This window comes from Hemitrygon akajei, unplaced genomic scaffold (genome assembly GCF_048418815.1).
Source record: "Hemitrygon akajei unplaced genomic scaffold, sHemAka1.3 Scf000069, whole genome shotgun sequence".
In the NCBI taxonomy this organism is placed as follows: Eukaryota; Metazoa; Chordata; class Chondrichthyes; order Myliobatiformes; family Dasyatidae; genus Hemitrygon; species Hemitrygon akajei.
Window position 1 is genome coordinate 2521324 of NW_027331955.1, and position 14033 is coordinate 2535356.

Here is a 14033-nt window from a genome sequence, read left to right on the forward strand (position 1 = left end):
AAGACTGTTTGAACATGCAGCGCTATTAAGAACTGTGAATCTGCCGCACAGCAGCTGAGTTCCGATTACGTTTGGGTTTGTTTACTTTTGAGGGGGTTTGTTTCAGTGTTTAATAAACGTGTTATTTGTTGTTAAACCCTTGCCTATCTCATCTATATTTATTGTTGCCTGGATACGTAACATTAATTATGGGGGCTCGTCCGGGATTTGGATCGTTTGAGTTTAAAATGTTTTTTGAATTTTGAATCGGTGTTTTGGTAACGGGGATTGCTCGGGTTTTTTTGTTTGATTGGCTTGTGAGTGGTATTTGGCAACGATGAATATTGATGAGTTTCTGGATTCGCCAGACGCGGATTTGTTAGCGAAGGCGAAAAAAACTGAAGTATCTGAGATTGCTAAGAGATTGCAACTTAAAGGTATTTTGGCGACTACATCAAAGGCTGTAATACAGAGAAAGATCGCATCACATTTTGTGGCTTCGGGTGATTTTGATGAATCGAATTTAGAATCGTTTCCAATAAGTAATCTGGAGATGCAGTTGCAAATTGAACAAATGAGGTTGGAACAAAGTAAAGCAGAGTTGGAGCGTTATAAATTGGAATCTGAACAGAAAAAGAGAGAGTTTAAATATGCAATGGAGAATTTAAGGTCTGAGAATCAGTCTTCTGATTCTAGAAAACCGTTTGTTGCTAGCCAAGAAATTAAATTGGTCCCTCCATTTAGTGAAACAGAAGTGGAAAGATATTTTCAACATTTTGAAACTATTGCTCGGATGTCAGAGTGGCCGAAAGATAAATGGTCAGTGTTGTTACAGAGTGTGATTAAAGGCAAGGCACAACAAGTTTACACAGCTTTAACTGCTGCGCAAGCATTAGATTATGATATTGTGAAAACAAATATTCTCAAAGCATATGAATTGGTCCCAGAAGCATATAGAGAAAGATTCAGGGGTTTGAAAAAGTCTGTGGAAAAGACTTATGTGGAATTTGCCTATGATAAAGCTATGTGTTTTGAGAGATGGGTTTCTTCTAAAAATGTAAATGAGGACTATGATACATTGAGAGAGCTGATTTTAATGGAGGAATTTAAAAGAAGCATTCCTGTTGAAGTAAGGACCTACTTAAATGAGAGGGATACTGATAAATTGCAGGACTGTGCTAGATTAGCTGATGAGTATGTTTTAATCCATAAGAATAAATTTCTTCAGGGTAGAATTTTCAAGAGGAAAAATAATATGGAGACTCCAGGTAAATTAGAAATTAAATCAGAGGTTAATGAGAAAGGTAAGGAGGAAGGTAAACCTGTGAAGGAAAGACAGTTTGGTCTTATTTGTAACTATTGTAAGAAGCCTGGCCATGTAATAGCTAACTGTTTCAAATTGAAAAAGAAAGAGAAGGAAGCAGTTCCAGATGCTTGTGTGCAACATACTGAAGCACCTGTAAAGTTACAGGGTTTGGTAAACACAAATGAGGATTTGTTAGAGTCTGACAAAGTTAGAAAGGGATATGATCACTTTATAACTGAAGGGTTTGTATCCTTGAAAGACGGATCTACTCTGGTGCCAATAAAAATTCTTAGGGATACTGGAGCTTCTCAATCACTGATGTTAGATAGTGTGTTGAAGTTTAATGAAGAGAGTGATACTGGTGAGGTAAATTACATAAGAGGTGTTGGAAGTGATTTTATGCCTGTACATTTACATGAAGTAAATTTAAAGTCAGGGTTAGTTACAGGATTTGTTAAAGTAGGATTACAGCATAGCTTACCTGTGAAGGGTATTTCTTTCTTGTTAGGTAATGACTTGGCAGGTGGACAAGTTTTTCCTGAAGTGCATTTGACAATGGAATCAGAGGAACCAGAGGTGAATTCTAACACAGATTCTTCCTGTGTTGTGACTAGAGCTATGGCTAAAAAGATTGATGTGCAGAATGAGGTTGTTACTCATGACTGTTCAACTCAGGATGTGAGTTTTGAGGATGTGTCAGAGACTTTCTTACCTTCGTTGTTTGAACAAGATTCTGGGAGTAAGTCTGACTATGAAGATTTATCTCTGTCTCGGAAGGAGTTGATAGCAGAGCAGAATAGAGATCCTGAGATTGTAAAATTAAGGGAACAAGCTTTACTAGGTAGTGAAATTGAGAAGGTGTCAGTAGGATATTACTTGGAAAAAGGAGTGTTGATGAGGAAGTGGAGGTCGCCTACAATTCCTGCAAGTGAGGAATGGAATGTTGTTTATCAGGTAGTTGTTCCTAAAGTTTATCGGAATGAGATTTTGACTTTAGCTCATAGTGTGCCTTTAGGTGGACATCAAGGGGTAAGGAAAACTGTGGACAAGATTTTAAAACATTTTTACTGGCCTGGTTTAAGAAAAGATGTGGCGATGTTTTGTAAGACGTGCCATACTTGTCAAATTGTGGGTAAACCAAATCAGGTTACACCAGTAGCTCCATTACAACCTATTCCAGCATTTGGTGAACCGTTTTCTAAAGTTATTGTAGATTGTGTTGGTCCATTACCAAAGACAAAAACTGGTTATCAGTATTTGTTGACTATCATGTGTACTTCGTCTAGGTTTCCAGAGGCAGTACCACTTAGGAATATAAAAGCTAAAACTGTGACGAAGGCTCTTATAAAATTCTTTACTTATTTTGGATTGCCTAAGGAAATACAAACTGATCAAGGTAGTAATTTTATGTCTGGATTGTTTCAACAGATAGTTTATAAATTGGGAGCTAAGCAAATCACTTCGTCTGCATACCATCCAGAATCGCAAGGTGCCTTGGAGAGGTTTCATTCTACTCTCAAGAATATGATTAGGACATATTGTGTGGAAAATGAAAGTGACTGGGATGAGAGTATAAACTTACTTTTATTTGCAGTAAGGGAATCGGTACAGGATTCTTTAGGGTTTAGTCCATTTGAACTTGTGTTTGAGCATAGAGTTAGAGGACCTTTAGCTTTATTGAAGGAACAGTGGATTAGTAAGGAAGTGCATACTAATTTGTTGGACTATGTTTTGAAATTTAAGGACAGGTTACATAAAGCTTGTAGCTTAGCCAAGGAAAATTTAAAGTTGGCTCAGGAGAAAATTAAAACTTGGTATGATAAGGAAGCTAGGATGAGGATGTTTAAGCCTGGAGATAAGGTGTTGGTTCTTTTCCCAGTGCAGACAAATCCTTTTCAAGCTAGATTTCATGGTCCTTATGAAATTGTGTCTAGAATCAATGATGTGGATTACGTAATAAAAACTCCAGATCGTAGAAGGTCAACACAACTTTGCCACATAAATATGATTAAACCATATTTTGAGAAACAACCTGATACTGTGACTGTTGTGGTTAGTGAGAATGAGTTTGATTTAACTGGGAACATGATAGATGATTCATCTGACTTTCATTCTAAATCTAACATTGTTTCTGTTAGGCTACCTAATTCGACCATTCTGGAAAATATGGATGAGAAATTAGCACATTTACAGCTAGAGCAGAAACAACAGATGAAGGAATTGATTTTTAAGTATAAGGATTTGTTTCCAGATGTTCTGAGAAGGACTACTATAGTTTCACATGATGTAGATGTTGGAGATGCCAAACCTATTAAACAACATCCATATAGAATGAACATGGAAAAATGTGAACTTGCTGAGAAAGAAATTGAATACATGTTAGAGAACGATATTATTAGACATTCTAACTCGAATTGGAGTTCGCCATGTGTTATGGTGCCAAAACCTGATGGTAGTATTAGGTTTTGTACGGACTATAGGAAGGTGAATGCTGTAACGAAAACAGATGCATATCCAATTCCTAGAGTAGATGATTGTGTAGATAAAGTTGGGAAAGCAAAGTTCCTTACAAAGATTGATTTATTGAAAGGGTATTGGTGTGTTCCATTAACGGACAGAGGTAGAGAGATTTCTGCATTTGTAACTCCATCTGGGTTATATGAGTATAATGTTCTTCCATTTGGGATGAAGAATGCCCCAGGTACTTTCCAGAGGATGATTAATTCTGTGATTCAGGGATTGAAAGATACTGATGCTTATATTGATGATTTAGTGACAGGAAATGATACTTGGGAAGCACACATTATTGCGGTGGAGAAATTGTTTGAAAAGCTTTCAAAAGCTAACTTGACTATTAATTTAGCCAAGAGTGAATTTGGACATGCCACTGTGACTTACCTTGGTTATGTTGTAGGTCAAGGTAAGGTAGCTCCTGTTCCGGCAAAAGTTCAGGCAATTTTAGAGATTCCCACTCCGACGGGGAAAAAAACTCTCAGAAGATTTTTGGGAATGGTAGGATATTATAGAAAATTTTGTAAGAATTTTGCTAATGTTGCCCTTCCATTAACTAATCTTCTGCAGAAGAATGTGAAGTTTGTGTGGACAGTGTTTTGTCAGGAAGCATTTGAAAAATTGAAAACAATGATATGTCAACAACCTGTGCTTAAGGCACCTGACTTTGAAAAACCTTTTTCATTAGCTGTAGATGCTAGTGATGAAGCTGCGGGAGCAGTATTGATGCAAAGGAATGAGGGTGATGAGGTTGATCATCCAGTAGCTTACTTTTCTAAGAAATTTAATAAGCATCAAAGAAACTATTCAACAATAGAGAAAGAATTGTTATCTCTTGTTTTAGCTTTAGAATATTTTGAGGTATATGTTGGTACAACTCAAAAACCACTTATTGTTTACACTGATCATAATCCGTTAGTTTTTCTGAGTAAGATGAAAAACAAAAACAGAAGATTGTTAAATTGGAGTTTGATGTTTCAAGAGTACAATATTGTGATAACTCATATTAAAGGTAAAGATAATGTGGTTGCTGATTGTCTATCTCGATGTTGAATGTACAATGTAATATTTTTTTTTGAGTGTTTTTTTTATTGTAACACTCCTACTGTATTGTATATTGTGTATGTTATATAATTTATACATTTGTTTTTCTTGTAAGTGATTGTTAAAATTTTTGTTCTTGTCAGACCAAAAATGTCTTTTTTTGGAGGGAGGTGTTACGTACCCGTGACACGTGACAGTGGTACCCTTGTCACGTGACTGGGGTTGAAGTTATACTGGACATGAGGTAATGGTCTTGTGATGGTGGAGTGATGTCATTTTCCCGCCAGTAGAAGTCATGTGACAGGTTTTTTCTACAGGGTATAAAAGGAAGACCCACCTTGTCAGGTGGGGCAGTTCGTGGCGGAATTTGCCAAGATGACTTCATGTCACTGCGTGATTTAATGTGATGACGCAGTTTAGTTAAAAATGAAGTTCTATATAATGCCTAAAGTTTAAAAGGTCACTGCCAACGGTTTCTTTGCCGTGGAGAGTGAAGAAAAGTTTGGAAGGTAAAAATCGAGGAGAACCGATTTTCGAAGGTGGAAAAGTTCGACCTTGTTTGATCCTCATTCGGAAGGATTTCGTTGACTATTCTCGCTGTTAATCCCTGGGTTGACCAGAAAGGATTGAGAATAGTGTGGGAAGAAAGGTCAGTACCTTTAAGCCGTTATATTTTATAAAATTCTTCGTGGGAAAGTTCGACGCCGGGGAATCGAAGGACATCGACGTGGAAGAGAATTTAAATCGCCTTAAAAAGTCTCTCCCTTTTAAAAGGACTGTGAGCTTTTGAACTTTTGGCATATCGCTCTAAAGAACTGTTTACTTTCGGCATACCGTTTTAAAGAACTTTTTTTTTCAATACTGCTTTAAAGACTGTTTGAACATGCAGCGCTATTAAGAACTGTGAATCTGCCGCACAGCAGCTGAGTTCCGATTACGTTTGGGTTTGTTTACTTTTGAGGGGGTTTGTTTCAGTGTTTAATAAACGTGTTATTTGTTGTTAAACCCTTGCCTATCTCATCTATATTTATTGTTGCCTGGATACGTAACAGTATCATAATTCCACCCCCGAGCTCAACTGACTTATTTTTAATCATCTTCTGTTGGTTTCTAAAAGCTTCGAATAGTTTTTGCTCTTTTGTTTGCCCTCTCTTTGGCTTTTATGTTGGCTTTGGCTTCTCATTTCAGCCACAGTTGTGTCTTCCTGCCTTTACAATGCTTCCACTTCTTTGGGATGTACCGATCACTCAGCTCCTGAATTCTCCCAGAAACTCCAGCCATTGCTGCTCCGTTGTCACTCCTACCTTTTCCCTTCCAAACAAGTTTGGCCAGCTTGTCTGTCACAGAAACATGGAGAAGTTCAGTACAGAAACAGGCTATTTGCCCAATCCAGTCAATGCCAAACAAACATTTAAACTGGCTAATGCAACTACCTGCACCGGGACCATCACCCTCCATACCCGTACCATCCAGGCTCCCATCCAAACTTCTCTTAAGTGGTGAAACCGAGCTCATATTCACCACTTGTTCTGGCATCTCATTCCACACTCTCACGACCATTTCAGTGAAGAGCTTTTCCAAATGTTCCCATTAAATTTTCACTTCCCCACTTACCCATGACCTATGGTTGTTATCGCACCCATCCTCAGTGGAAATAGCTGCTTACCTGTACCCTATCTATACTGTCATAATGTTGTCTATTCCCAACAAATCCTCAAAGAAATGTATAATATCTTTGTTTATGTTTCGAGCCTTTTTCAGATGTATAGGATGATGAGGGACACTGATCATGTGGATAGCCAGAGGTTTTTTCCCCAGTGCTGAAATGGCGAACGTGAGGGAGCATATTTTTAAGGTGCTTGAAAGTTGATAAGGAGGGAATGTCAGGGGTAACTTTATTTACAGTGAGAGTTGTGGGTGCATGGAACGGATTGCAGGCTACTTGTGTGAGAGTGTTTCAGTTACTGTGGGGCCAGGAACCCATGCAGCTCAGTGGGAACAGGGAATAATACCAATGGAGAGAGTCAAACTGAGCCAGGTCACAGATCGGAGATAGCAGAAATGCCCCATTCTTACAGAGACAGGAAAAGCATCAGAGAATTTGATGGTCATTCCAGATACCAGCACCGTGCCCAGTTAGAACATGATTTCTCTCTCCAACTCTTCACTGTAACAGTGTGATGCCAGCTGACACCTTGACAACTCAAGCGATCTTATTAGAAATGCCCTGCACCCATTGATGAATTTTGTAAATCTTCTTACAGGTTAAAAATGACAAGGAATTTGCCTACGGGAATCTCGAACATAACACGCCAGTTTTGTTGTCTCTGTCCAGATATTTAAGAAGTGCAGCAAGGGATTCAGTCGATCATCCTTCCTGCTCAGACTGTAGGGAGGGATTCACTCGATCATCTGACCCAATGGCACGCCCGTTAGTTTACATGGGGGGAGCCCATTCATCTGCTCAGACAGTGGGAATGGATGCACTTGGTCATCTCAACTGAAGGTACATCAGCAAGTTCACACTGGGACAAGGCCATTAGCCTGTTCTGTGTGTGAGAAGGGATTCAGTCTGTCATCCCACCTCTGGACACACCAATCAGTTTACATTGGGCAGAGGCTGGTCATCTGTGGAATTTGTGGGGAAGAATTCACTCAGTCAACTAACCTAATGGCTCACCAGCGAGTTCACACTCGGGAGCGGCCGTTCACCTGCTCAGACTGTGGGAAAGGATTCACTCAGTCATCTCAGTTACTGAGACACCAGTCAGTTCACACTGGGGACAGGCCATTCAACTGCTCAGCCTGCGGGAAGGGATTCACATCATCATATCAGTTACTGAGACACCAGTCAGTTCACACCGGAGAGTGGCCGTTCACCTGCTCAGACTGTGGGAAGCGATTCACTGAATTATCTCGACTGAAGATACATCAGCGAGTTCACACCGGAGAGAGGCCATTCAACTGCTCAGACTGTGGGAAGGGATTCGCTCAGTCATCTCAACTGAAGGTACATCAGCGAATTCACACTGGGGAGAGGCCATTCACCTGCTCGGACTGTGGGAAGGGATTCACTTCATCATCTCTACTAAAGGTACATCAACAAGTTCACACTGGGGAGAAGCCGTTCACGTGCTCGGACTGTGGCAATGCATTCACTTCTTCAGCTCACTTACTGAGACACCAGTCAGTTCACACTGGGGAGAGGCCATTCACCTGCTCAGACTGTGGGAAAGGATTCACTTTGTCATATAAGTTACTGAAACACCAGTCAGTTCACACCGGAGAGTGGCCGTTCTCCTGCTCAGTCTGCGGGAAGGGATTCACTGATTTACCTCAACTTAAAGTACATCAGCGAGTTCACACCAGAGAGAGGCCATTCACCTGCTCAAACTGTGGGAAGGGATTCGCTCAGTCATCTCAACTGAAGGTACATCAGCGAATTCACACTGGAGAGAAGCCGTTCACCTGCTCAGACTGTGGGAAAGGATTCACTCAGTTATCTCAACTGAAGGCACACCAGGGAGTTCACACCGGAGAGTGGCCAATCACCTGCTCAGACTGTGGGAAGGGATTCGCTTCATCATCCCATCTGAAGATACATCAGCGAGTTCACACTGGAGAGAGGCCGTACACCTGCTCAGACTGCGGGAAGGGATTCACTGCATCATCCCATCTGAAGGTACATCAGCGAGTTCACACTGGAGAGAGGCCATTCACCTGCTCAAACTGTGGGAAAGGATTCACTCAGTCATCCATCCTAAAGGCACACCAGCGACTTCACACTAGGTAGAGACCGATCTGCTCAGACTTTGGGAAAAGATTCTCTCAGCCAAATCAACCAGTGTGCATCATTGAGTTCACACTGGGGAGAGGCCGTTCACCTGCTGTGAATGTAGGAAGCGATTCACTCAGTCATCTAATCTTATGTAGCTCTCATTTCTGCTGGCAGCTTAACAGAGGGGTTTATAGCCCCCCCACCCCAGTCTGGCCAAACTGAAGAATCTCGTTTGTGTGGATACTGTGCGATGTGTCCCCTGTGTAATCTGCCCCTGGGGTTCATACTTTCTATGGACTATCTCTTTAAAATGCAAAGAGAACCGAGACTGACTTTGGACACGCTGTTGGATTTCTGCAGAAGTGCTGGGTTGCTATGGTGACCAGCAAATGTTTATACTCTCTGTGGTTAAGCAAGGTCAGAATGATCCTTTACCGACACAGAACAAACAAGCAACTTCTTACAGAGAGAGGGGGCGGAGCTACATGATGGACAGCTGGTGTTCAGCACAACGGTATTTAAACACACGTAACTGCTTTTCTCGCAGGACACGCGGACGCACGAAGGCAAGTGATGAAAGTTTCTGCCAGTTGGACTTTCTAGCAGGGTGGGATTTGAGGATCGATAAAGAAGAGTCGATCTGTGGCTGTTAGTGCGTGTAAGAGCGGCCCTGTGGAATCTACCGGTGAGTCTAACCCTTGACTGGGTTGGTAGATTTTCTCTTGAAGAAGGTGCTCTTCAGTTGGTCATCTCTGGCTAACTTGGAAGATTTGATGGGCATTGGAAAAGGTCAACAACACTTGTTTACTTGGATTACATCTCCCTCTCCCTCCTTCCCTCCCTCCCTCCCTCCTCTCCCCCCCCCCCCCAATCTTGTGAACTAAATTGAATCTACCACATCATCGTAAGACTATGCCGTTTACCACCTAGGTTTGGATTTTATATACAGGTGGCCCCCGTTTTTGGGACGCTCGCTTTACGACAGCTCACTGTTACGAAAGACCTACATTAGTACCTGTTTTTGCTGACCAAAGAGGATTTTCGCTTTTACGATAAAGATGATGCCTCCTTTATATGTGAGTTTACCCCGAAAAAGACTACCATGACCGTGAAGCCTTGTGCGGCAGTTGTGTACGCATGTGTGTACGTGCATAGCTGTGCACGTGCCGATTCTTTTTCTCTCCAAATCAATTTCAGTTCACTATCTTCCCGATTTTCAGTGAAACTACACTGTAAATACAATATTTCTACTTTATATAGTGTGTATATTTATCATATCATTCCTACTTTTACTATAGGTTAGTGTTATTTTAGGTTTTATGTGCTATTTGGTATGATTTGGTGGGTTATTCTTTGGGTCTGGGAACGTCCAAAATCTTTTCTCATTTAGATTAATGGTAATTGCTTCTTCGCTTCATGACATTTCGGTTTACAAACGGTTTCATAGGAACGCTCTACCTTCAGATACCGGGGGAAACCTGTATTCACACCTATATATGCATAACATTGCTAACCCTTGGATTATCTGGTTTAAGTTCACTATTATTAGTAGTTACCAATAAAATAGTGTTTGTTAACTGCAAAACCAGACTCCAAGTGTGTTCAATTGTTGCTGGTAGTTTTATAGGTTTGCGTCTGTGTGACACCTGAAGTAACAAATGGTACATAATATGTGATTAAACTATTAAGATTTATAATTCTTACTTTGATTATAGGGTTAGTAAAGAAAACAAAAAGAAAGAAAAAGGGCCCACTCTCTCCATTCACGTCTTCTCATCTCTCCCCAGCAAAAGGCCATGAGAATCTCTCTTCCAGACTCACAAGAAAGAACATTTCTGTCATTGGATAATTTTGTCGTGGTTTTTCGTGCCCCACAAATGACCAGGAGACGCAGAAGATTCTTCAAGAAGTATTAAACTTTAATTTGCAAATCAAACCTGAGACAGTCATTGAGCTAGTCGCTGATTGCCCACCAATCCTTGGACATAGCATGTTTTATAGCAATCTCCTGGCTTAGTTGCATTAGCATATGCAATCGGTCTATAGTTGCGTACCACACGTACATCCGCCACTATTGTTTCTACCCATTGACTTAATCATGTTCTAATCTACATCTCTTAGCTACCTCTCAGTAACACACCATTGTCTTCTACATTCTTAAGATTTCATTCTCCTACTAAATTGGGTACAAGCATAGCAAATAGCAAACTCAGACTACATAATCTACGTCTTTTAGCTTCTTATTAACAAACCATTGTCTTCTACATTCTTAAGATTTCATTCTCCTATTAAATTGGGTACATGCATAGCAAATAGCAAGGTTCAAAGCTGACTACATAGTTTTGGTTACACATCAAATAATCTCAACTTTTATACTCCAATATATCCCCCCTTTGAGACCCAGAGGGTCTCACACAGAGAAAAGACGAAGAGTCTGCGCACAAAAGCCCCAATAAACTCAAGCACTTATTCCCAAATCTTGGGTTAAACTATAATTTTCTGCGCCAAGACCTCAAAGTATTCTCTCCCTGTTACCCTGGGCTGCTGAGCCAAAAACCTGTCCTTCTGTACCTGAGACAGGGAAAAAGACTCAGAAGCCCTTACAATTTACTTCCACACTGTTGTTTTGCTCTTGTTCATCCTGCAGGTGTTGTAAGCTGTAACGATACATTTTTGGTGTTTCTTTCTCCACTAAGCTTGCTTCAGTAATTGCCACGAGCATCGGAAATTGTTTGGTTGCAGCATGCACTACAAGAGATTTGAGACAAGGAAGAAAACAGCACAGCACAAGCGCACAGTTCAACAATATAATACTGACAGTTATTGCTATTTTAGTCAGCCATGCTCCCCATCCTCCGAGTCTACTTTCCAACCAATCAAAGAACTGATGTCCGAACCCTGCATTCTGTTTGACCTCCGTCCGCAGATTCTTTAACTTATTCATTACTCTGGTGAAAGGCCCTTATGGGCTAGTATTGTTCGGTATAAAAGTGCAGCATTGTTCTCCAAACATTACACACACACCCCCTTTCTCTGCCAAAAGCCAATCTAGTACCTGTCTGTTTTGCCACGTCACCCTCCTAGTTGCATCCAGCTGTTGCCCTAAGGCCTCCAGTGCATCATCGGTGTAGTTGATGAATCTCTGTTGATTGTAGTATATATAGTTTATCCATTCAACATTTTTGCTTACCCCTATCACAGGTATGATAGCTTCCCAGTGAGCATCTCATGCGGTGTCAGGCATGTTATTCGATTAGTTTGCATGCGGTAACTCATCAATTCTAACGGTAAAGCATTGACACAATTAAGTTTAGTGTCTGCACAAATTTTGTTTAGTTTGGCTTTCAGGGTTCCATTAATTCTCTCTACCATGCCCTGCGACTGAGGGTGGTATACACATCCAAATCTTTGCTTTATCCTCAGCGCCTGTAGTACCACTTTGACCACTTTCTGGATAAAAGCTGAACCATTGTCTGAGCTAACTTCTGTAGGTATTCCAAACCTTGGGATCACTTTATTTGTCAGAAATTTTACCACTGTCTTTGCCCCTTGATCTCTTGAAGGTACCACCTCCACCCATCTGCTAAATCGATCAATTACTACCAGCATGTATCTTTTACCTCTCACTGTCTTTATCATGTCTACATAATCAATCACTAGATGTTTAAATGGTCCTTCAGGTACAGGAATGTGACCTATTGGGGTTGTAATTCCCTTCCGAGCATTATTTTGTGCGCATACCTCGCACTGTGATAAGACAAAGTCCACTGAAGCCTGTAAATAAGGTGACCAAAAACCATCCTTCTTTATTTTCCTTATCACTTCCCCCCTTGCACAATGGTCCATCCCATGCGCTTCTGAAATCAGAATCGTCAGTAGAGGGGTGGGCGCTACCAACAAACCGTCTTCCGTGCTCCACAAGCCTTCCGGGTTCTGCTTGGCCCCCCTTTTTCTCCACATTGTCTGTTCTGCCAAAGTTGCCTTACCTTGTATTTCAATTAGGTCCTCTACCTCAGGTTCTGGAGTTAGGCTTACCTGGGGGGCAATGACGGCTGACGTACATCCGGACGCTTTTCTAGCAGCCTCGTCTGCAGCTTGATTTCCCTTTGTTATTACATCGTTTCCTTTTTTATGTGCCTGGCACTTTACTATAGCCAATGCTTGAGGTTTCATTATGGCTTTTATCAAGTCTAGAATTTGCTGACAATGTTGTATGGGATCTCCGCTACTTTTTTTAAAACCTCTCTGCTTCCACACTGCCCCGAACAAATGGCATACTCCGTGAGCATATGCTGAATCAGTATAGATGTCTACTTTCTCACCTTTCATCATTTCACACGCAGCTGTCAGGGCTTTGAGTTCTGCTAGTTGGGCGGAACACGGTTGGGGACAGGACTCCATCCTAATAATCTTATAGCTCGACTGATCCTGCTGCACCACTGAGAATCCTGCGTGATTTCCATCATAATCCGTATAATAAGAGCCATCTACGAACAGAACCTTTTTATCTATCTCCTCTAGTGGTTCTGACCGTAAATCTGCTCTCAATCTGGCAAATGCCATCGTCTTCCCTACACAATCATGGGGTTCTCCTTCATAGTCTAAAGGGACAAAATCGGCTATATTACTGGTAGTGCATCTCTGTATAGTTATGTCAGGAAATGTCAATAGCATCTGATACGCTGCTATCCTGGCTGGCGTCAGCACAAATTTCCCTTTTTCCAGCAATTCTGCTACTTTGTGGTGTGTGTACAGAGTTACAGGATAGCCCAGGGTTACCGATGATGCTTTTTCATATGCATAGTACAGCGCCGCCAATCCCTGATAACAGGGTGGGAACCCCTGAGCCACCTCATCTAGTCTCGTACTGTAGTATGCTATCGGCTGCTTTGCTTTTCCTGTGCCTGTCTCTTGTGTTAGAACCACTGTAACATAACCCTCCTGTCGATTGGATACATACAAATAAAAAACCTTCTCGTAGTCAGGCAAAGCTAATGCTGGTGCTGACTGCAGTTCCTGCTTAATAGTATTGAAAGCTATCTCCGCCTCTCCATTCCACTGTAAGCCGTTCTTCAAATTTGTATGTCCTGCTTCTTTCATTATCTTTCTTAAAGGTGCCACAATCTCAGCATATTCTCCTATCCAATCTGAGCTATACCCTGCCATTCCCAAAAATGTCATCATCTGCCCTACAGTCTGGGGTTTTGGGACCTTAGCTATCGCCTCAATCTGATCTGGTGCTATCGCCTTCACTCCCTTGGATATTACCCTGCCTAAGTACTCCACTTGCTGTGTGCAGAATTGCAGTTTCTTTTTGGATACTTTATGTCCTCCGTGCGCTAGCTTCTCTAACAGAGTTATAGTGTCCTGCTTACACTGTTCCTCGCTGTGGGAGCAAATCAACAGGTCATCCAC

At 41.3% G+C, this 14033-nt stretch overlaps 2 protein-coding genes across 2 annotated transcripts in view; one reads left to right on the forward strand and one right to left on the reverse strand.

Moving 5' to 3' along the window:
• The window catches only part of LOC140722122 (uncharacterized), a 129585-nt gene that overhangs the window by 16318 nt on the left and 99234 nt on the right, over positions 1–14033 (reverse strand). The window lies entirely within an intron of this gene.
• On the forward strand, positions 7257–10203 carry LOC140722090 (uncharacterized; the record flags this gene model as incomplete). Its single annotated transcript, XM_073036882.1, has 1 exon — positions 7257–10203. A coding segment is annotated over one exon (1377 nt), but the record flags the coding sequence as incomplete, so codon positions are not given.